This window comes from Podarcis erhardii (genome assembly GCF_964252035.2).
Source record: "Podarcis erhardii genome assembly, chromosome: 2".
Classification (NCBI taxonomy): domain Eukaryota; kingdom Metazoa; phylum Chordata; class Lepidosauria; order Squamata; family Lacertidae; genus Podarcis; species Podarcis erhardii.
The window spans coordinates 116015603-116039209 of record NC_138498.1 but is presented as its reverse complement, the minus strand read 5'-3'; the positions used below and the strand labels follow the sequence as shown (position 1 = coordinate 116039209).

The following is a 23607-nucleotide window of genomic DNA, read 5'->3' as shown; positions in this document are numbered from 1 at the left end:
CACATCCCGTCCAGCCGAAATGGGGCACACAGGTGAGGCCCTCTCTCAGGGTGCTAACTCAGAGGTTGGAGCAACCTACACAGCCACAGCTGGCCAAGGGGGCCTTCAGGCACCAGGTGGCATTTTACTTTGTTTTATGGTTTGGGAAGCAGCATAAACTTATGGATGTGGTTTGCATGTATTGTCACTCCCAACCGCTATACGGTGTACCTGTGAAAAGTCAATATAGGAACATAGGAATCTGCCTTATATTGAACCTAGAGCATTGTCAACACTGACTGGCTGCAACTCTCTAGAGTTTCAGGCAGTCTTACCTGAAATTAAAGAATTGTAGAGTTAGAAGGGACCCCAAGGGCCATCTAGCCCAACCCCATGCAGTGCAGTAATCTTTTGCCCAATGTAGGACTCAAATCCATGTCCCTGATGTTAAGAGTCTCATGCGCTACCAACTGAGCTATCAGAGAAGATGCCAGATATTAACCTGAGGCCTTCTGCATAATAATAATAATAATAATAATAATAATAATAATAATAATAATAATTCTGCTTTCAAAGCAGATGTTCTAGCACCTCTGAGCTGTGACCCTTCCCTTATATCTGACAGAAAGCTGGAGTGTTGTTAAGATAAAAGCTGGACCCTCAGATTAAAAAAACTTAAGTTCCATTGTTTTTGCTCATCACTATGTTATGCACTTTTGTGTTTTCGTATCATATGAAGGGCGCTATAGTAATTTAATTAATAATAATAATATAAATAGGTCCAGTTACAGATAGGTAGCCGTGTTGGTCTGCCATGGTCAAAACAAAATAAAAAAATTCCTTCCAGTAGCACCTTAAAGACCAACTGAGTTAGTTCTAGGTATGAGCTTTCGTGTGCATGCACACTTATCTGGTATCTGAAGAAGTGTGCATGCACACGAAAGCTCATACCTAGAACTAACTCAGTTGGTCTTTAAGGTGCTACTGGAAGGAATTTTTTTATTTTGTTTTAATATAAATAGGCACCATGTTACAGCAACAGTTCAGTTTCCTGAACCGGGTTGGGAATTATTATTCATTATTTCATTATTTGTTAAATTTGTATAGCACCCTATACCTGTAGACCTCAGGACTGTTCACAACATAAGATTGCAATATATAAAAAACACAAAACACACAATAAAAATAAGAACAAAGACAACCCAATACTGTGGTACCTCAGGTTACATACGCTTTAGGTTACATACGCTTCAGGTTACAGACTCCGCTAACCCAGAAATAGTACCTCGGGTTAGGAACTTTGCTTCAGGATGAGAATAGAAATCGTGCGGCGGCAGTGGGAGGCCCCATTAGCTAAAGTGGTGCCTCAGGTTAAGAACGGTTTCAGGTTAAGAACGAATTAAGTTCGTAAAAAGATGTAACACTGTAATGCCCTCCCTTCCCCAACACATTTAAAAGGGTCTCACACTCCTTCTGGGCTTTTTGCTTCCCCCTTTTTAAAGCAGGAGGTGTCAAAACATTACCACACGAATTAGTGTCTCAGAGCGGCTGTGGTTATGGTCTCTGTTTGCGTGCCGCAGCAGGTTACAGGCAATAAACAGGTTAATTAAACCCAGAAGCGCTCCCCAAGAGACCCACGCCACATGGCCACCACATGGGCTCAGCTCCTCCTGGATGGAGAAGCCTCATCCCCACCGCCACCCATTCACAACCCCAGATGTGCATGTTGTAATGCTGTAGTAACTCAGGAACCCAGGAGTTGCAGCAAATGCTCTATGAGGTAAGTTGAAAGAATCTGAGGACGGGGTGTGTGTGTGTGGAGCGGTTGGCAGTTTACTTCAGAAATACTGAACTATATAATTGCGGTTTCCTTCAGGCCACACAGGGTGCCCTTGACGGAGATAAGATTTGAACCAGAGTTTTATGGTTTGCACGCTCGCACCCTCAGGATGAAGACATGCCTGGCTTTTTAAGTGCGGTCAGAGTGGTTTGGAATACAGACAGGTTGCATTCCGGTGCATTGTGTGTGCAGACCACTTAAAACGTCAAGGTACGTCTCCCCCTGTGGCTAATCCAGCCAACTGCTACCGCACAGCTCAAACGGGGAAAAGGTCCGTAATTTACCTTCTCCTCCTCATGCGTTTAACAAAGGGGCCACAGCTCTCTGACGAAGCCTATGTTTTCTTTCCTTCATCCTGCTTTCCCCCTGAGGATTCGAACCCAGGGCTCCTCCCCAGTTCTAGTCGCCCAACTCCTCTAGCTTTTGGGGGAGGAAAAGGCACCCTCCATTCAGTCAAGCACAAACCGTGATCAGAGATCAACAGGTTCCAGCAAGGCATATACAGTGGTACCTCAGGTTACATACGCTTCAGGTTACATATGCTTCAGGTTACAGACTCTGCTAACCCAGAAATAGTGCTTCAGGTTAAGAACTTTGCTTCAGGATGAGAACAGAAATCGTGCTCTGGCGGTGCGGCGGCAGCAGGAGGCCCCATTAGCTAAAGTGGTGCTTGGGGTTAAGAACAGTTTCAGGTTAAGAATGGACCACAGGAACGAATTAAGTACTTACACCCAAGGAAGGAGCAGAGCAGGGGCAGAGAGGGTTGTGGCTGGAGAGGTTCCCAAGGGCCACATAGAAAGGTCTGGGGGGCACACACACACACACCCCCCGCGCGCCTGAGCCTGAAGCCCTTTCTCCCTGATCCACCCACCACTGTCATTGTTGCCAACTGTTGAGGCTCCTATGCCATCATTCCCACCACCTGCTTATTTGCGAGGCAGCCATTAAGCAAAGAGACTGTGACGATTCCTCGCTCAATGCACCACTGTAGTCACTTGCTAGGTCATCTCCTCTGGGTCAGAGGGAGAGGCAGGAGGGCACACTGTTGCAGTGGTGAGGAAGAGGAGAAGGTCCCAGGGACTCTTGCCAGTGGGTGCCCTGGGTTCCCGAAGGGTCCCGACCAAGCCAACCCTTGACACCTCCACTCACGACTCTCCCATGCAGGCGGAAGGTCCCTGTGAGGTATAGACTTAACTGTAATACCACTATTCTAATTATAGGTGGCGCTGCGCCCAACTGAGGCAAGTGAGTCATACTGCTGTTCTGGACTGCTCTTTCAAAGCAAAGTTGTTCCAACCATTTTGGCCTGGCTTCATCTCTGAAATATCTGAAAGTTACTGGGAACCAGGCAGAGGGCCTTCTCGGTAGTGGCGCCCTCCCACCAGATGCCAAAGAGAACAACAACTACCAAACTTTTAGAAGACATCTGAAGGCAGCCCTGTTTAGGGAAGCTTTTAATGTTTGATGTATTACGGTATTTTAATATTTGGTTGGAAGCTGCCCAGAGTGGCTGTGGAAGCCCAGCCAGATAGGCGGGGTATAAATAATAAATTATTATTATTATTATTATTATTATTATTATTATTCCGACATTATCTTCAACTGAAAGTGACTGAGATAAAGGGTTGTTGGGTGAGAAGCTGAAGAGCAGCTGTGAGCCAGGACAGACAACTTTACGGTAGATCGGTAGCGGGCAACCATTGATTCGGCCCTTGTGGTTTCTCTACGTGGCCCTTGGGCGCACACCACTTCCAGACCACCCCTCCCAGAGCTGCAGTTCCCTGCACCGTTAACAGCCACAATTGCCAGAATTATTTTAAAAGAGCTTTAAATCAGCCTTTTCATTGGTAGGCTCCCCCCTCCCAGTTTTTTTTTTTTTTTTAAATAGATAAGTCAGAGGGTTATAAAATTTTGTGAAAGTGGCTCTGGAGATTCTTTCCGCCCCACTCCGATATTATCAGAATCCGGGGTCATCCAGTGAAATGGATCAGCAGGAGATTCTGGACAGTCAAAAGAAACACTCTGCTTCACACGCCCTGCACAGATAACTTAGGAATTTATGAACACCCTAATGGGATGATAGCCACAAAGACATAACAAGAGCCCTTCTGGGTGGGTGAAATGGCTCATCTACTTCCCACTGGCTAACTCAGATGCCTTTGGGAAGCTCACAAGCAGGACCAGAGCACAGCAGCACTATCTCTGTGTTTGTGGATCCCAACAACTGCTATTCAGAGGCATATGATGCCTCTGGCGGTGGAGACAGAAAATACCCATAATTCCTAGTAACTGCAATGTAATTAAAACTAGGGTTACCAGACGTCCCCGGTTCCTGGGGACAGTCCCCGGATTTGCAAATCTGTCCCCAGACAAATTCTGTCCCCAGATTTGCAAATCTGTCCCCAGGAAATGTAGCAGCAACAGCCTCAGCAGCCTGGAGCCAGCCTGGTAGCGCAGTTGGCTCTGGCTGGCTCCAGGCTGCTGACTGCCGCTGCCACTGCCAAAGCGGAACCAGGGACATCCATCGGTACAGATCTCCTTCCCCCTTCCCCTTTGTTTTGACTGATGGGGGAGGCTTGGGAGTTGCGGGCAGGTGGGCGTTGCCCAGGAGGAGCACAAGGCGAGTGGTTTCTCTGCCAGGCAAGGTGCAAAGCCCTTCTTTTGCACCCTGTGAAACATAAATGTGCAGAGTTTTTAAAAAACTGGGCAACGTCGCGCTGCCCAACCCATGACTCCCGAGCCTCCTTCGATCTCCTGTCCCCTTACCCCTTTGTTTTGACAAATCAGGGGAGGTTCAGGAGCCACGTGCAGGCAGCCATTGCCAGGTTTTTAAAAAACTCTGCACATTTATGTTTCACAGGGTGTGAAAGAAGGGCTTTGCACCTTTATACACTATGCATGTTTGCTTGGGCCCAGGGTCTTTTGCCTCACCATCCCCACTACTGACTCCCTGTTGCTACTTAGATTTTAAAAAAGTGTTCCCAGATTCATTGAAAAAAATCTGGTAACCATAATTAAAACTCTTTGAACATATTAAGCTACCCATAGGTATGTTCTGGCTGTTTCTCTGCAAGTCCCTGCACATTGTATGGTGACCATCCAAGCTCCCGTCACAGAGGCTGTTTTGCTTCATTTTAAAGCAAGAGAGGTTTCTAACTCTTTTGAAGTTATACATATCTTCCAGTGATTTGGGATCATTGATGGAGGGATGAGACCTCTCCACACGCACACACACACACACACACATCCTGCTCCAGTGCCTTGAATAGCTGGACTGACGTATAGATATGTAGCAGATCACAACTCTCCCAGCCCCCAGCCCTGATTTCCACGCCAAGAAAAACCTCCCTTCCTAAATTTCCGTTTATGAGGCTGCTGCAAAAGACCATTAAAATGCTCTTAGTGCTGGCGATTAGACAAGCAGGGTGCAAACTAAAAATAAAAGGCGTCAACGAGCATAAAAGAGTGTCCCACCCCTGCTAGGGATGGAGAAACCTGTCAATTTTGGTTTCTCTCAGCTTTGTGTTTTCCCCAATCTTTTTGGTTCAGTTCTCCACATCAGTTTGTGTGTGTGTGTGTGTGTGTGTGTGTGTGTGTGTGTGTTTAAAGTCTTAGTGAAAATTCGTTTTGTTCCATACGCACATTTTCTCTTGCAAAGCAATTTCCTTTAATAGAATGCATTTTTGGATATCGCTTGGTTAGAGAACGGCTGTGCAAAATAGAGAGAAGTGCCAGTTTCAAGGGATGCCTTCGCTTTGGTGCTCCTGTTCTTTTGAAAAGTGTGAAGTAGGCAGGTTTGCAGATAAGTTGTGCACCGAACGGAAGTTTCTACCCCTTCCTTTCTCAGAGCGTGCACAGAGTGCTTCCCCACCTCACCCCTGCTCAATTTTCTGCCTGAGGAACTGTGTCCTGTAAAGAGGTCCCTTGGCATCGAGGTCTGTTCTGTCCCAATTCAGAATCCTACTTAATCCCCCTTCAGGCTGGACGTATGGTTAGGCGACAGAATTGGCTTGTGGTGGGAAATACCGGGCCGATGAATCAGCACCGACACTCCTGCCCCCACCCAGCACGTGGCGGTTATGTGCGGGGGGGGGGGATGTGTGGGTCTGATTTATCGGAAGGAGCATCAATACCAATCGTTTGAAACCTCTCTCAATCAAAGAGGCAGCCTGGGGGCTGAGGGGAGAGGGGCAGGCCGGGCCTACCGAATCCTCTCAGATTTGGCGACGGTGGCGTTCTAGAGAGTTTGCAAATGGAGGGAAGGGAAATTTGGAAGGCGAGGCGCCTGGTGCTGCTCTCCTGCTGAGTCCTTCTGTAAGAGGCTATTCATATTGTAGCATGAGAGGAGAACAGGCGTTTTATTTACTCCCAATAAGTAACGGAGCAGCCCCTGGAGGGAACGAAGGGAAGTCCAGGAAAGTTTATTGGAAAATTGCAGCACTTCAGGCCAACAGCTGGAATAATAATAAAGCTGGTGCAGGAGCTCAGATGTTTGTTAACTCCCATGGATTCCAGCAGTGCGCTGACCCGAAGGGAGAGGGGAAATGTTAATTCCCCATTATAGAGTAAGGTTAATTCAGGATAGGGTCTCTCGCCACCATTCCCCCCCTCCGTTTCCTAGACCAGCTGCATGGCAGGCAGAAACTCTATTGGTTAAGCTTTCTTCATCTTCTTCTTCCCTGACAGGAAACTTCAGCTGCTGGTTTTGTTTTGTTTTGTTTTGTTTTGTTTTGTTTTGTTTTGTTTTGTTTTGTTTTGTTTTGTTTTGTTTTGTTTTGTTTTGTTTGCTGCCTTGTGGTTGTTAAAAGGGTACTTTTGAGGGGGGAAGCAGGTGGGTCCTAAAAATAGGTATCGCAGGTGTCAAAGGCCAGGCTAAGAAAGAGCCTCTTCGGCGCATGACTTCATTGCCCTTGGCGACTTCAAGATTGAGTTACGGCGTTGCACTCTATGTGGGGCTTCCCTTGAGCTCAATCTGGAAGCTGCAGCTACTGCAGATTGCTGACCGGAGCGAGACCCTGTCAGCATGTAGCACCTCTGCTTAGACATCTGCGCTGGCTGCCAATTTGATGCTGGGCCAAGTGCAAGGTGTTAGTATTTAAATTCCTTAATAGCTTGGGACCAGTTTATCTGCGAGATGGTCTTACCCCTTATAAGCCCCCTTGACCACTTCTGTCTGTGGTGCCACATAACACTTGTTCCGCATTGGTAAGAAATACATCTTTTCCTCTATAAACCTACACCTTGGAACTCTCTGCTTATTGACACCAGGCAGTTTCCTTTGCTGAACTCTTTTTAGCGCCTGGTTAAACATTTCTGTTCAGGCAAGCCTATCCAGACATGCAGAATGAGACATGTAATCTCTTATAGCTTATTGAAGAGTTTGGATTTGATATCCCGCCTTTCACTCCCCTTCAGGAGTCTCAAAGCGGCTCACATTCTCCTTTCCCTTCCTCCCCCACAACAATGTATTCAAATGTTTGAATACATAGAATTGGTGAAATTGACTTATAAGATCCAGAACCAAAAAGAAGCAAAATTTGAAAAGGATTGGAGTAAATTTGTTGAATATATACGGAGTAATTGTAAGAATTTAAAAACTGTAGCAGGATTAATGTAAATCTTGTGATGTGGATGGAGTGTAAATAAGAAACTGTAAGAAAAGATGAAAACCATTGAAGGGATGGAAGGAAGTCCGGGCGCAATAAGGCGCAGGGTAAATAAGAAGACATACAAATTTTTGAATGTAAAAGTATTTGTTTTATTTGTTGTTGCTATGAAAAAGCAATAAAAAGTATTTTTTTTTGGGGGGGAACAGTATTGGATCCAGGAGTTTGAGGCCCAGGCAAGTAAGGAAATCCCACAACCTCTGGAGGCAGGTCAATCCACGGCTGTGCTGCAGACTGTTGTCACAAGGAAGCTTTAAGGAGAAGATTGAGCTCCCTCTGTCTGTCCTGGCCCACTCTTATCTAATCCGTTTCTCCCCTTCTACCCTGCCAGCTTCCTCCACCATATCTGACTCCTGGCCACGTCTCTGCTTGCATTTCACAGCACTCCATGGCTTGTCCTTCCGTCCTCCCCCCCCCCCGCCCCCTGCTGTGTACTGCTGTTCCTGCTTCCCAACTGCTTGGCTTTGGCGAGCGCTATGGGATCCCTGTCATGCCTCTGTTTTGCATTCCTGCTGTCCACATCAATGCAATTGGAGATATCCGCATTGTGCCTAACAATTCCCTAGCTGGTTGTTGTTTTTTAATCCAGCGGTTGTGCTGCTGCAGGAACAGGCGAGAAAACCACCCCTTTCAGTGGGTTTCTCCAACCGAGGTTGCATCAAGGAACAGCTTCTGTGTCTATATGTGTGTGTGTGTGTGTGTGTGTGTGTGTGTGTGTGTGTGTGTAAGAGAGAGAGAGGTTTTAACACGCGTCAACAGACATGAATTTTCCTGAACTTCACAGTTGTTTTTATTTACTAGGAACAGCTCCTGTTGGCTGGCTGGTTGTTCCTGGTTAATCACTTTCCCCTTAAAAAAACAAACTTTAATTTTGTCTTCTGGATATCCTCCCTCCTTTTAATTAAGTGGGGTTATATTTAGGGGTAAGGGACGCGGGTGGCGCTATGGGTTAAACCACAGAGCCAAGGACTTGCTGATCAGAAGGTCGGCGGTTCGAATCCCTGTGATGGGGTGAGCTCCCATTGCTCGGTCCCTTCTCCTGCCAACCTAGCAGTTCGAAAGCACATCAAAGTGCAAGTAGATAAATAGGAACCGCTCCAGCGAGAAGGTAAACGGCGTTTCCGTGCGCTGCTCTGGTTCACCAGAAGCGGCTTAGTCATGCTGGCCACATGACCCGGAAGCTGTACGCCGGCTCCTTCGGCCAGTAAAGCGAGATGAACGCCGCAACCCCAGACTGGACCTAATGGTCAGGGGTCCCTTTACCTTTACCTTTTAAATCAGTCAAATGCCGTTTCCCCCAATCCCTCATTTTTTCCAATCTTTTTTCCACATTTCCCCAGCAATTCATCCATGAAAATTCATCAAACTCACAACTCCAGTTCTGCCCAAGGCTTTGATGTATAAATCAGATTGGCACATAAGGCGAGCGACAGGTTACAAGAATCAGCAGGTGCATGAGAGCTTAAATACATGGTGCGTTCAACGCTCTGTGGGTTCAAACCTGGCTTGGATGTAGCTGCCCTTTGATTGAAATTGAGGGCTTGTCCTCACTTCCGCTTGTCCTGTGCCTTTAGAAAGCATGGGAGATTTTCACACTTTACCAGACCTGGATCCCAGCAGCTTTCCCCTTTCCCCTCTCCCTTCGCAGGGAAAACCTGCTCTTTAGTGCTAAACGGGAGCAAATGCCTCTGTGGAGAAAACCTGCATCACCATTTATTCTGACGGAGCACTAAAGAGTGATTTTCCCCTGGGGAAAGCACTGAGATAAGCGGAAGTCTGAATAAGTGCTCAGAGAGGGAGAGTTATGGAACAGGAACACAGTATACACTGCCTTAGTATACACTGACTGGCAGTGGGTCTCCAGGGTGTCAGGCGGAAACCCAGCCCTGCCTAGAGAGATCCTGCATGCAGATCAGATGCCCTACCACTGAGCTCCATCCTTTCTCCTACTAAGCAGTCATGCGTCATTCATTGCGCTCCCATTTCCCTTTCACACACTGTGGCTACCAAGGAACATTTTATGCCGAATGTTTCAAGGTTGGAGCTTCTATCAACTCTGCTGTTTGCTGACTTAATTTTGTTTTTAATCTTCCTAAGCCACCCTGAGAGCTTTGGCTGAAGACTAGCCAATAAAGAACGAACCTTAAACAAACACATATTTTGAACTGTGGGATAATTGTATTGTCAAACAATTATGCTTTCCTAACGTAGCTTTGGCCAAAAGCACCGTCCCCCCTCTTGGCTATTACATGAAAGCTGATGCGGTGTAGCGGGCAGCCAAGAAGTTGAGCAGTGAATCAGGAGGTCCATGGTTCAAATTTCGCCTCAGAAATAAACGGACCCGGTGGTCTTAAGCAAGCCAGTCTCTCTCGGCCCATCTAGTCATAGGAGCCAACCTCTAGGGGACGAGGTCCCCTTGGGCCCTTCAATAAAATTAGCCCCCCCCCCAATGTTGATGGGCATTGCCATTCAAATGGTATGGGTGTGCTCATGTTAGGGGAGACCTTACCTGGGCCCCCAAATATTTTATTAAAGTTGGCACCCCTAAATCTAGTACAGCGTCCTGTTCTCACCGTAGCCAACCAGACACAAGATGGACATGAGCCAACAGCTCTCTGCCTACCTGCTATTCCCAGAAACAGTGGCAGCAGAAAAAAATTATGGCATCAACCTTTGTAGGGAGAAGTTGACCTTATCAGACGCCTCTCGCCAGAGTAGACATGGGAGTGGCCATTGCATGCAGCTAAATGCAGAACTGTCCAAATCATGCAGAACAGGGATTGAGAATACCTTCATTCCTCCAGAAAGGTATGCTGTTAATTCTCACCAGCTCTAAACCAGTGGCCATGACAGTGACAGGATGAGAGACTTTGGAGTGGCATACGGTTCTTTATAATTAAAATAATAAGTTATTATTTATACTCCACCCCTCTGGGTGGCTCCCAACAGAATATTTAAAACACAATAAAACATCAAATATTAAAAACTTTCCTGTACAGGGTTGCCTTCAGATGTCTTCTAAAAGTCAGATAGTTGTTTATTTCCTTGACATCTGGTGGGAGGGCGTTCCACAGAGCGGGCGCCACTGCCGAGAAAGCCCTCTGCCTGCTTCCCGGTAACCTCACTTCTTGCAGTGAGGGAACTACCAGAAGGCCCTTGGAGCTAGACCTCAGTGTCCAGACTGAACAATGGGGGTGGAGACACTCCTTCAGGTATATTGGGCCGAGGCTGTTTAGGAGCAGAGACAGGTGTGCTGGCATAGTCTTAGATTGCTTGGTATAGACCTGGGAGGAACAGACTTATGGAACTGTGGGAAGGAGGAGATCTTCAGCCTCCACAACTGCCTCATAGGGACAAAAACTACTGAGAAGAATTGGTGTGCTCATTAAGCCAGGCAACTGTGAGCAGGCCTTGTTTCTCCTAACATATATACTCTCTGTGATTTATTGCTGGCTAGCTCTCTGACAGAGTGTGAAAGAAATATTAGAAAATTGGACAGAAGTACTTCCATTGTAATCAGGAAAACAGATGCAATATTCCACACAACCGAATGCACCTTCAGGTCCATTTTGTCGGCCCTCATCCATCCATCTGTTTTTGTTGCCATTTCCCTCACAGGTCTAGAGCATGGGGAGACAACCAAGACCCATGCCCTTCCTTCTGTTCCTCTTATGGCTGGGGACCTCTTGGGAGGCGCATGTGCCCCACCGGGTCATCCCCTCCAACGCTACCGTTTTCTCTCATATCTACACAATAAAGCTGAAGGGAGATGGCACCGAGGATGAGGGCGCCTCCTCTGCACCCCAAGAGGCGCTGGGCCCTCCTGGCTCCTCCAGAGGAGGGGGCCTGTACGAGCACACGCTGGAAGGGCCAGACCAAGAGCATGTGGTCTTCACACACCGCATCAACCTGCCCCAGCAGTCCTGTGGGTGCCCACCGGGCACCGAGGACACCCAGGACCTCCTGAGACGGCTGCAGGCACTAGAGAACGAAGTGCGGTCACTGCGGGACACCTGCCAGGCTGGGGGAGGCTGCTGCCCTGCGACCAGCAGTTCCCAGGCTAGTACAGGTAAGGCCTTGGAGAGGGTATGCAGCACCGAAGTGACCCCCCTGAGGCACAAGGAAACCTACCTCACTGAGTTCTTGTGCGGATGTAATGCGGGTGGGAGAGAACCCTGTATGCCACAACAGTTTCTTCCAAGGGAGGAAGACTCAGAGCCTGGGGAGTGGTGGTGGGACACTGATGAGTGGTCAGAGGGAGAAGACTGGGAGGAGGAGGTGTCATGAGCTGAAGATGTGGCAGGGTTTGGTGAGCTGGGAGACTCTGTGGCAATGTCCAGAATGAGAGGGAGGTCAAGAAGCATAGATAAGTCAGGCTGGTAAAGAGTCACAGTTGTCTCCCACTCCTGCTGTGACCAGCTCTCCTCTCCTCTGGTCTTCCAGAACCAGAAGAGGCATGAAAAGGGCAGAGGAGAGGTTGGCTTCACACAAACGCAGTCTCTGATTGCTTGAGGGGAAACCCTGGGGAGGATGGGACTTGGGCAGCTGTGAGGAGGCAGGAGCCTTCAGTCTTAGCAACTGCTTCGTAGGGGCAAGGCCTACTGGAGATGAGCTGCTGTGCTCATTAGGCCTGACCCTCCTGTTTCTATTGTGTTCTTGCTAATAAAGAGTTAACTCCAACTTGCACAGTGTGATTTACTGCTGGCTCGCTCCTGACAGGCATGATAGATAGGCATTACAGTCATACCTTGGTTCTCGAACGCCTTGTGACTAAAACATTTTGACTCCCGAACGCCACAAACCCGGAAGTGTTCCGGTTTGTGACTGTTCTTTTGAACCCGAACATCCAACGCGGCTTCTGATTGAGTGCAGCAAGCTCCTGCAGCCAATCGGAAGCCACACCTTGGTTTCGAACATTTTCAGAAGTCAAACAGACTTCTGGAACGGATTCCATTCACGAACCAAGGTATGACTGTACGTGCAAATAAAGAAACCCACAAGATGGTTAGGTGTGGCCTGGCTTTCAATCCCTGACCCCCTTCTTCCCTTCCCTACTTTCTCTCACCCCTCACCCAGGCCAGACGGACACCCGAACCTTATGCTCGAACCATGGTTCCTTCGACCTCTCCCGCTGCCTGTGCGAATGCGAGGCAGGCTGGAGTGGCCCCACCTGTGCCGAGCCAACCTGCCCAGGTGGCTGTGGTGGCCCCCAGCGTGGCAAGTGCGTGAATGGGCGCTGCCAGTGCCGCCCCGGCTACTCCGGTGCCCGCTGCGAGGAGCCGCCTTCCTGCCCAGACGACTGCAACGACCAAGGGCGCTGCGTGGACGGGCGCTGCGCCTGCTTTCCTGGCTACTCTGGACCTTCCTGTGCCGACCCAGCCTGCCCACAGGACTGCCAAGGTCGTGGCCGATGTGTGGATGGGCAGTGCGTGTGCGACCCTGGTTACTCCGGGCCCGACTGTGGGAACCGAGCCTGCCCCAGCAACTGCAACCGGCGGGGAGAGTGCCACAACGGGCGGTGCGTCTGTGAGCCTGGCTTCACGGGCCCAGCCTGTGGAACCAAGGCCTGCCCCAATGACTGCAACCAGAGAGGCCGCTGCCTGAAAGGAGCCGTGTGCGCCTGCCACAAGGGGTATACCGGGCCGGACTGCGGGCAACTGGCATGTCCGGAGGACTGCAGCGGCCGCGGGGAGTGCCAGAACGGAGTGTGCCTCTGTCATGACGGTTATTCGGGAGAAGACTGTTCCATAGGTAGGTAGGAAACACCTGAAGACGAAATCGCTGCGGCCCAGTGGCTCAGGGTGTTGGGTTAGCTTCTCTTGCCCTCAGGCTATTTTGCAAGTTCCTCAGGCACTTCAGGTCAAACCCTGATGCTTGCCAACCGTGTAAGTGAGAGGAAGCCTTTGTTTTTCATAAGGGAAATAGTTGTCTTGTTCATCAATAGTAGGCAGCATACCGAACAAGCTTTTACATACGGTATGAAAAGGTCTCTGATTTAGTGCTCATTTTTCTTTCGTTTAGGTGTTCATCCACGCTATTTTTGGTGATTGCAATTTTTTAATAATTATACATTTTTTTAAAAAAATCATTACATTTACATTCATTTTTTAAAAACATCTGCTTTTAATGTTTCATTTTAAATTGCTGTGACCTGCCCTGGGATATTGGGGTGAAGCACGAGCAATTATTATTGTTGTTATTATTATTATTATAAATTTTATATTGGTTTTTAAATCTGTCTTGAGGTTTTTTGTTGCTTTGTTTTTAAAACAATGTTTTTTAAACATGTGTACATAAATCACCTTGAGGGGAATGTAATTCGAGAATAAAATCATCTTAATTATCATAGTCAGGCACTCTGGTCACCCGATGACAGTCTTTCCTGCTGTGGTGTGATGTATTGTATTTCCATTTTTATTATTTCGCCCTCCTAAATTTGCATCTATACATATACTGTATAATTGCATATGCAAATGGCATGCAAGTTCTAGCCACCCTAGGCATCAGGGCTTTTATCTTGCTGAGGTTCAGATCAATGCGCTTTGGGGGGACACGCTGGGGAGGGTGAGTGTTAAAAGAAGGCTGGAAATAAATTTGGTTTTCAACTCTTTCTGCCTCTCCACCACCCTCCTCTTGCTCTTGACTTGAACAGAGATTCCATCCATTGGCATCCATGTGAAAAATCGAGATGAGACGTCCTTCCGCTTGGAGTGGAACCGCCCGGAAGTATCTGTGGATGCGTATGAAATTCACGTGAAGCCCACAGTAAGCAACCACTCTTTGGGACAATGTGCTTCCACAGAAAGCAGGGAAGGGGGTGAAGGAATGGGTTTCCCAAACCCAAAACTGACTGTGCAGGCAGTTTGAAACTGCACCAAAATCCCTATTTTTCCTTAGCTAAAATCCATTAACTTGCGCTCTGAGTCAATGTATAAACAAGTGCTCAGAGCCCTCTCCTTTATCAGTTTGTGACGGCAAGGATGACCTTGGCTGTTCTAGTGGAACAAGGATGACAATCTGTGCCTTATCTTATGTCCTGACCACAAAAGACGCACAGTCCTAAGTCCGGGAACAACGCCAGAGTGTGTTCTCGGAGATGATGACCTCTTCCTCCAAGATAAGAGTAGGAAGAGGAAGATCCTTTTATGGTCAGAAGTACAGGAAGGAATTCCCTTTTACGGTTAAGAATACCAGAGCAAGAACATATGTGATGTCAACCTGCGTACATAGGCTGACGTGGTTGGAGGAAGGAGAGAGAGGGTGCCTGGAGGATATATATACTGCATGAAACTTCTCATTTCTTTGGACTTGCTGTGGAATCACCACGCAAGTGCCTTCTGCTATCCGGAGAGCAGAATAAACTCTTTCTTTGAACCAACCTCGGTGTCATTTGACTTCCTTCTTCCTGTCCCGGAGCAACGCAGACCCAATCGGTGAACTCCAATAAGGCTACAGGGGGAGATTGTAAGGGAACTCCAATAAGGCTACAGGGGGAAATTGTGAATGGTGTATGGGGGGAGAGGGAATAGAGGTATATCAGGGCCGGCCCTAACATTAGCTAGAGTGAGACAGCCACTTCATGAGGCAGATGCTGAGGGGTACACCAGTGAGATATTGGAGGGCAGAGCTGGTTGCACTATGCAGCTTGCACTGTGGCAACTCAGCTAGCTTGCTGCCCTCAGTTGTGGTGGAGGGTGTTGCCCTATGATTGGTGCTAAAGTAAGATCCAGTTGCCCCTCCGGCTGGTTTCTGTAAGTGGGCTAGGGGCGCACCATTTTGTCTCAAGCAGCATAATATCTTGGGCAGGTGTTGAGGTCTCGCTTAACACTACAACGTCATCCAGTGAACCCAGGTTGTGAGAGATTCAGGAGCGACAGAAAGGACTTATTTACACTGTGCGTGGTTGAAATATGACATTCGCTACTGCTTGATGTGGCGGTGGCAGCCAACTCAGAAAGCTTTAATCAGACCGGGCTGCGTGTGTGTATCAACACAACTGGGCACTGCCCAGCGGTGCGTTTTTGGGTGTTTCCTTCTGGTGCCGAAAAGTTACTCAGCACCTTTCTCCTCTGATGTGCAGCGGGATCAGCAGGCAGGTGAATCAGTACGTCTGTCTGGCACGGAGACAGGCTTCGAACGCAGAGGGCTGACGCCGGGAGAGGAATACACTGTCACTGTCCGGGCAGAAAAGGGGCAGCGCTACGGACCCCCCGTCACCCAGACCGTGCGTACACGTATGTAGCCTGGAGCAACGTGTTTCTCTTTTTAACACTTGATTGGGAGCTGCCCAGAGTGGCTGGGGAAACTCAGCCAAATGGGTGGGATATAAATAATAAATTATTATTATTATTATTATTATTATTATTATTATTATTCTCTCTTTTGTCCATCTCCACCCTTGCGGCCTGTTCCCAGTTCAGCTTTAGGAGTGCGCATCTCCAGTCTAAATTACTCTCTGTGGGGCAGTGATAACAATGATCATAGAATCATAGAACTGTAGTTGGAAGGGATCTTGAGGGTCACCTAGCCCAACTCTTTTTGCCCGCAGCCTTCCCAGGGTGGGCTCAAACCAGCAACCTTCCGGTTAACAGCCAGAGGAACTGACCAAATGCACTGCACCACCTTATAACCCACCTATCCTCCAGTTCTCCCTCTTCCCCTTTTATCCATAGGCAGAGAGGCAGGGACACCCAAAATCACCCACAACATTCTTCTACACTTCTGGAAGTGGCCTTTTCATTGTGTGAAAGCTAAGCTACAACAAAGCTAAGCTGCAGAAATTAGCAGATAGTGGAACGTTTGGAAACAGGATGCACTGGTGTGCGAATGCAGTCTAATTCATGGAGGGTAAAGGTTCCAAGTGGCTACCGGTGGCGGTCTTTGGGCTGTCACATTTCAGCGGTGCCCTGTGTGGTGTCCAAATTCTCCCCTGCTGCCTCTCATGCTCCATTTTGCAGCATTGCTGTGGCGCCCCCTGCAGCGTGGTGCCCAGTGCAGCCAAACTGGTCACGCTATCCTAAAATGGCCTCTGTGGATGCTAACAGCAATGGCTATGTCCTGCCTCCACTGTCACAGCCAACATGCCTCCGAATAGCAGCTGCTGGGAATCTCCAGTGTCAAGAGAAGCACTGGTCCTGTTTCAGGATTCCTTTTGGCACTGCGAGAACATGATGCCTGATGCAGCTGCAAAGCTTCTCTTACATTCTTATACCACCTTCCCCTGCATATCATATCCTTAACTGCACTTCTTTTTCTTCTTCTTCTTCTTCTCTGGCGATCACTCGTAGCTGAGTAAGATTGTCTTCCATAAACACGGTTTTAACAGTGAGACCGTTAGTGGCTGTGGAGTCCAATTCTGGATACGCACATCCTTCCACAGTGGGGACCTAGGTTTCCGGGGGGGAGCCGATCACGGTGAGGGTTTGCCAAATATGTCTTCCTCTTAGCACGTTTCCCCCTTTCGTCCTGAGTCTGAGCATCTTCAAAGTCCATGACACCTTTGGTAAAGGCTGTTCTCCAATTGGAGCGCTCACAGGCCAGTGTTTCTCAATTGTTGGTGTTTATACTGCATTTTTTAAAGATTTGCCTTGAGACAGTCTTTAAACTTCTTCTGGCTCCCAGTACGTTTCCGAGCACAATTCAAAGTGTTGGTGCTGACCTTTGAAGCCCTAAACGGCCTCGGTCCTGTATACCTGAAGGAGCATCTCCACCCGCATCGTTCTGCCCATACACTGAGGTCCAGTGCCAAGGGCCTTCTGGCGGTTCCCTCGCTGCAAAAAGCCAAGTTACAGGGAACCAGGCAGAGGGCCTTCTCGGCAGTGGCACCCACCCTGTGGAACACCCTCCCACCAGATGTGGGAGACTTTTAGAAGACATTTGAAGGCAGCCCTGTTTAGGGAAGCTTTTAATGTTTAATAGGTTACTGTATTTTAATATTCTGTTGGAAGCCACCCAGAGTGGCTGGGGAAACCCAGCCAGATGGGCGGGGTATAAATAAATCATCATCATCATCATTATTATTATTATTATTATTATTATTATTATTATTATTATTATTAACCACCAGCATTACGCTGTCCGGTTTTAAGTATGGAATAGAACTAAACACCCATACTTCCTGTTACACCCTGCACCAACAAATCAAGGTTCTAGTCCTCAGTTTTAAAGCGCTCTGCCTCCGCTCCCTCCCTGCTACTTTCATTCCGCACAAGCTCCTGCTGCCTCTAAGTGCCCTCCTGTCTCATTTGAGTGCCTTGTGTGCTATATACATCTCTCCCCCTCCCAGGAGTAGCTCCTCCGCGTGGCCTGCAGTCGTCGCAGGTGACAGAAAACTCCATGACCTTGGAGTGGGAACCGCCAGCTTCTCGCCCTGACAGCTACATCCTGAGCTACGTGCCTCTGGTTGCCTCTCGGCCCGCCCAGGCCGTGAAGCGTGTGGAACTGCCTGCAGCGCCTGAAAGCGTCACCCTGGACGAGCTGGAGAGCAGCACTCGATACCGTATCACCATGTTTGCCCGCCAGAGCGGCGAGAACAGCCGAGCCACCAGCATCATCGTCAGCACAACTGGTAGGGCCCCAGGAGTGACAGCTGGGAACTAGGGTTGCCCCTTGTCTCAGCTGGGGAGAGATTCAATTTGTACCGAAAGGCAGACCTACCTAATCCACACTTCCCGAAACAGTTTGCGATCCAGAACACAGCAAAGGCAAAGGGAAGCAGAGTGCTTGTGGTGATCACACAGGGTCCCCGGACGTTTGACGGTCTATTGATACCTGTGCCACCACTTTGATTGCCTCTTCGCTGCCACCAACCTGTTTCCCTCGGGTACACACAGTTGTTAACATTAACTAATAATCAGGTTTGTTTTTATAACCATGTACACGTTTAAGGTTTCCTAACAACTTCAAACTGATTATCCCAACAATCTATCTATCTGACTCCACCTAACAGTTCCTCTCACTCTCTCACCACACAACTCGACCAACCCACAGACTTATCCTCCCTCTTCCTTCTCCAACTCCCAACTCTCAACTGACTTCCAAAAACATCCACTCTAACTCTAACTCCTCCTATCAGTTTCCACTGGCCAATCACATCACACTCGTTTTAACCCTTTCTTATGACCCACCTAGAAGGCAAACGCCACAGCGCTCTTCCGATTGACCAACTCCCATTCCTGCTTTCAGTTCTTCAACCTAACGGGATGCCAACACTAAGTGCCTGATCTCTGCCACAGATACCTCTAGTACAAAACTAAATAAAAAAATTCCTTCCAGTAGCACCTTAAAGACCAACTGAGTTAGTTCTAGGTATGAGCTTTCGTGTGCATGCACACTTCTTCAGATACACTGAAACAGAAGTCACCGGACCTTTCTATATAGTGAGAAGGTGGGGAGGGGTATTACTCAGAAGGGTGGTGGGAATGGGTGATTGGCAGATAGCTGCGATGAGCCTGTTGACGACTCTTAACGACTGCAATAGGTCTAACAGGAAAAAGCAAGGGGTGAGAAGGTGAAAAATGGCTTTGTCATGTATAATGAGATAAGAATCCAATGTCTTTGTTCAAACCAGGTCTCTCCATAGTTTGAAGTTTGGTGATAAGTTGCAATTCAGCAGCTTCTCTTTCCAGTCTATTTCTGAAATTCCTTTGTAATAGAACAGCTACTTTGAGATCTTGTATAGAATGTCCTGGGAGATTGAAGTGTTCTCCTACTGGTTTTTCTGTCTTGTGGTTCCTGATGTCGGATTTATGTCCGTTTATTCTTTGGCGTAAGGTCTGGCCTGTTTGTCCAATATAGAGAGCTGAAGGACACTGTTGGCATTTTATGGCATACACAATGTTAGAGGATGAGCAATTAAATAGTCCCGAGATGGTATGTGTGATGTTGTTGGGGCCAGTAATGGTGTTGTCCGGGTGTATGTGACAGCAAAGTTGGCATCTGGGTTTATTGCAGGCTCTGGTGCCAGTGTCCGTGTTAAGTCTGGTTATAGTATTATTGTGGGTTAGGAGTTGTTTAAGATTGGGGGGCTGTCTGGAGGCAATGAAAGGTCTTCCTCCCAGAGCTTGAGAAAGAGAACTGTCTGTCATTGTCATCAAGCTCTGGGAGGAAGACCTTTCATTGCCTCCAGACAGCCCCCCAATCTTAAACAACTCCTAACCCACAATAATACTATAACCAGACTTAACACGGACACTGGCACCAGAGCCTGCAATAAACCCAGATGCCAACTTTGCTGTCACATACACCCGGACAACACCATTACTGGCCCCAACAACATCACACATACCATCTCGGGACTATTTAATTGCTCATCCTCTAACATTGTGTATGCCATAAAATGCCAACAGTGTCCTTCAGCTCTCTATATTGGACAAACAGGCCAGACCTTACGCCAAAGAATAAACGGACATAAATCCGACATCAGGAACCACAAGACAGAAAAACCAGTAGGAGAACACTTCAATCTCCCAGGACATTCTATACAAGATCTCAAAGTAGCTGTTCTATTACAAAGGAATTTCAGAAATAGACTGGAAAGAGAAGCTGCTGAATTGCAACTTATCACCAAACTTCAAACTATGGAGAGACCTGGTTTGAACAAAGACATTGGATTCTTATCTCATTATACATGACAAAGCCATTTTTCACCTTCTCACCCCTTGCTTTTTCCTGTTAGACCTATTGCAGTCGTTAAGAGTCGTCAACAGGCTCATCGCAGCTATCTGCCAATCACCCATTCCCACCACCCTTCTGAGTAATACCCCTCCCCACCTTCTCACTATATAGAAAGGTCCGGTGACTTCTGTTTCAGTGTATCTGAAGAAGTGTGCATGCACACGAAAGCTCATACCTAGAACTAACTCAGTTGGTCTTTAAGGTGCTACTGGAAGGAATTTTTTTATTTTGTTTTGACCATGGCAGACCAACACGGCTACCTATCTGTAACTAGTACAAAACTGGTAGGGAAACAGGACTGGGTTTCATAGTCCATGCCATCTGCTTCCCTAACATGCAAATCAATCCACATGTGAGGCCAGCAGGTGAGCTTATGGGGCCACAGGTTATGCCACGTGGCAAGAGATTAAGGGAGAAGGATGGCTCAGGATGAGCAAAGGAGGCAGGTTTGCATTAAAATGTGAAGCTGACGTTCTCAGCTTTCTGAAATAAGTGCATGAACGGAAACTCAGCTATCTTTCGAAATCTACAATTCTCCCAATTTTGATAAAGGACTAAAACCTCATGGTGAAATGGAAGAAATGGTCATAACAAAACTCAACAAACGTATGCCTAGGCCCAGCGATCCTCCATTGTTACTTCCTAACTCCTTGCTAGGACTAGGGACCTGCTCATACCTTAGCTTAATGTGGATTGTGAACCTCTTGTGTCTCCTTTGAATCGCCCACGTCATTCTCCTCCAACTTCTGCTGTCCCCCATTTTCTCCACCCTAAATTTGGAGATTCCCTATGCGATCGATGCAGCTCTCCTATTTGGATTTTCAAAGCATGAGGAATCTCTGACTTTAGGGGGGAGAAAGTGTGGGATAGCAGCAGTAGGAGGAGAACACCACAGGGACAAGGCTTGCATGTTCATCTGTCTCCAGCCTAGACAACAATGGTGGTGAAAAGGAGGCTCAGCAGTGGAAGACAACTGAGGCACCACCCCACCAACCTCATTCTGCCCTCAGCCAGTGCCCAACTGCCCACCTTCTTTCTTAAAACCAGTTCAGGCCGTAAGCCCTGGCTGTCACCTTCCTTCTCCTTTAAGCCCAGCAATGCCCCAAAGAAAAACTTGGCAGGAAGGAAGATGGAGGCAAATCTAGGACTAGTTGGCTCCACCTGCCATTGGCTCTGGCTCTTGCCTGTCATTGGCTATGGCTCCGCCTACTGTTGGGCTTCCCTGCCTTCCACCCCACATCCCAAAGGGCACCAGTCCCAACAGCCATCCCTGGGGGGCAAAGGCTGCCACTGCCTGCCTGCTTGCTGGGTCTCAACCTCACAGGTATTCAGGTGGCAAGAACAGTGAGCAAGGAGGACAGCCACAGCGAGCAATGACGGCAGTGAGAAGGTGGACTCTTTAAGGGGAATTGGGGTGTGGAGGGTGTCCTGGAGACAGCATCCCAGTAGGAAACTTGTGTGCCAAAGGGTAACTGCAAGATGAATATGAAACTGCCCACATTCGGTGCCTCTCATCTTTCACCATAATCTTTTCCACACATCTTTTCTATCCAAGTATTATTACCATCTCATTATTTCCTTTCGACAGCTGCAGTGGTCAGAAGATAGCGTCCCTTTCTCTCCCACAGCCCTTTGTTCTTCCCTTCTCTTTACAGCGTCCCTTTCTCTCCCACAGCCCTTTGTTCTTCCCTTCTCTTTACAGCTCACAGGTCTCTGGAGATCCAACGCATGGAAAGCGCTACAAGGGTGATTTCTGAGGAGAGCTCAAACTAACTGCCTCGCTTTTATTGCAGCTGATGTGAGAGCTTGAAGGAAGGTTCCCAAGAAGGCGTCAGCAGTGCGCATGTCTCTTCTGTGGGGTGCCAACTCCACTGCAGGCTGCTTCAGAAGGGGTGGATGGGTGGGAAACCAGGGATTTTCTAACCAATTGGGGATCTACCTCTGCAATTGATTTACCACTTCCCATGCATCCCATCTCCACAGCTCACTTTCATCCCCTCCTTTGCTGTAACTGCCTCAATTTTTGATCCCACCAGCACCAGCTCTGAGCCAGCCAGTCCGCCAGTACTCCACACCACCCCCCTCTTCTTCCCACCGAAGGCCTGACTCTTCCTCCTCTGGGCCTGGAGCCGGGCAGCCGGGCAACAGGCCGCAGCCAGGACGTAGCCCTTCCAACGTCACCAAAGCTAAGGAGCTTTTCATGAAGAAAATGACAGAGAACATCTCGACCAAGCTCTCCCCGTACAATGGGACCCTCCTCGAGCGTCTGGAGAGCTACCTCCACGCCATAAACTTCCCTCTCCATGGCAACCGGACCATACAGAGTGTGGCCAGGGACATATACATCTATCTAATTCTCCGGAAGCCAGAGGAGGTCATAGAGAGTTTCAAGGACCGGCTTGATAGAGAGACTGACGATCTGCTTCAGAAGACAGAATCCCCAACTGCGAGAGGCAGCTACTCCCACTCAGACCATCCCAAGCCGGCGGTAGTAGGCAGCTCCTCGGGCAGCATTGAGGTGTCTCTGGACAGCGTGAGAGGGGTCTCTGACAACGTGGTCATCCTCTACCGCAATACGGGGACTGGAGAAGTAGGGGAGCTAGTGGTGCCTGGAGATTCCTCCAGAGCAGTTATCACCGGATTGGATCCTGGCACAACCTACCATGTGGAAATCCACGGGGTGCTGAAAGGACGTTCCTCTAAGTCATACTCCTTTATAACCGCCACAGGTACCAGGATGGGTAGGACGTCCGTCTCCCAGGGTGGTTCGCTATCTCCTTCTTGCCTGTAATCATACAATCACATGCCTCGTCCGTGTTGCCACCACACTGAATCTGTGTGCCGTCCAGACATGTGTTGCTTTCGCATTCTCCAGAACAGGAGTGGGGAACCTTTTTTTTTTTTTTAAAGTCTCCATTCTCAGACCAAACAAGCGAGAGGCATTGTATTACATTTCAAGGACCTCTTCCAGCTAGTTGAAAAGACTTGAAGAGAGGGTGGAGCGTGACTGACAAAGGTTGTGGCCTGGGGAAAGTTCTGAGGGCCAGATTGAGGAGGGTAGAGGGCCGCATTCTGCTCTCAGGCCTGAGGTTCCCCACCCCTGCTCCAGAAAGTCATTCAGACAGCGGCCTGCTAATTGTGTTCTCTTTTTCCTAATCAACAGCTTTCTTGACTTCCTCACTTGTATCGTTCTTCACGCCAATGTCACGGTGTCCACCAGCTAATTATCTTCTTCTTCCTGAAGCCAAATAATGCAATCACTTGCAGCTCCCGGAATTTTGTCCAGTCTGTTTTTTTGTGCTACACACTGCTTCTCGCAGTCGCTGTGTTTGCCTTTGCTCCTTGTCTGTGTTGCCACAAGATCGTCTGAAAGTCTGTGAACCAAACTACGATAGCCTTTGGAGGGGATCTAAACCCAAAAACAAAACAAACAAGCAAGCAAAAGAC

The 23607-nt window shown here is 48.3% G+C and overlaps 1 protein-coding gene across 20 annotated transcripts in view; it reads left to right on the top strand.

Moving 5' to 3' along the window:
- TNXB (tenascin XB) overlaps positions 1-23607 on the top strand; it is a 112088-nt gene that overhangs the window by 24661 nt on the left and 63820 nt on the right. For 18 of the 20 annotated variants that reach the window (XM_081852226.1, XM_081852227.1, XM_081852225.1 and 15 more), the window contains exons 2-7: positions 11104-11554; positions 12562-13236; positions 14138-14250; positions 15566-15719; positions 17771-18052; positions 22197-22889. In XM_081852226.1, the coding sequence (XP_081708352.1) occupies positions 11113-11554; positions 12562-13236; positions 14138-14250; positions 15566-15719; positions 17771-18052; positions 22197-22889 (2359 nt within the window). In that variant the 5' untranslated portion in view covers positions 11104-11112. The remainder of the gene's footprint in view (positions 1-11103; positions 11555-12561; positions 13237-14137; positions 14251-15565; positions 15720-17770; positions 18053-22196; positions 22890-23607) is intronic. The other 2 variants (XM_081852215.1, XM_081852218.1) reach the window with 1 other exon arrangement.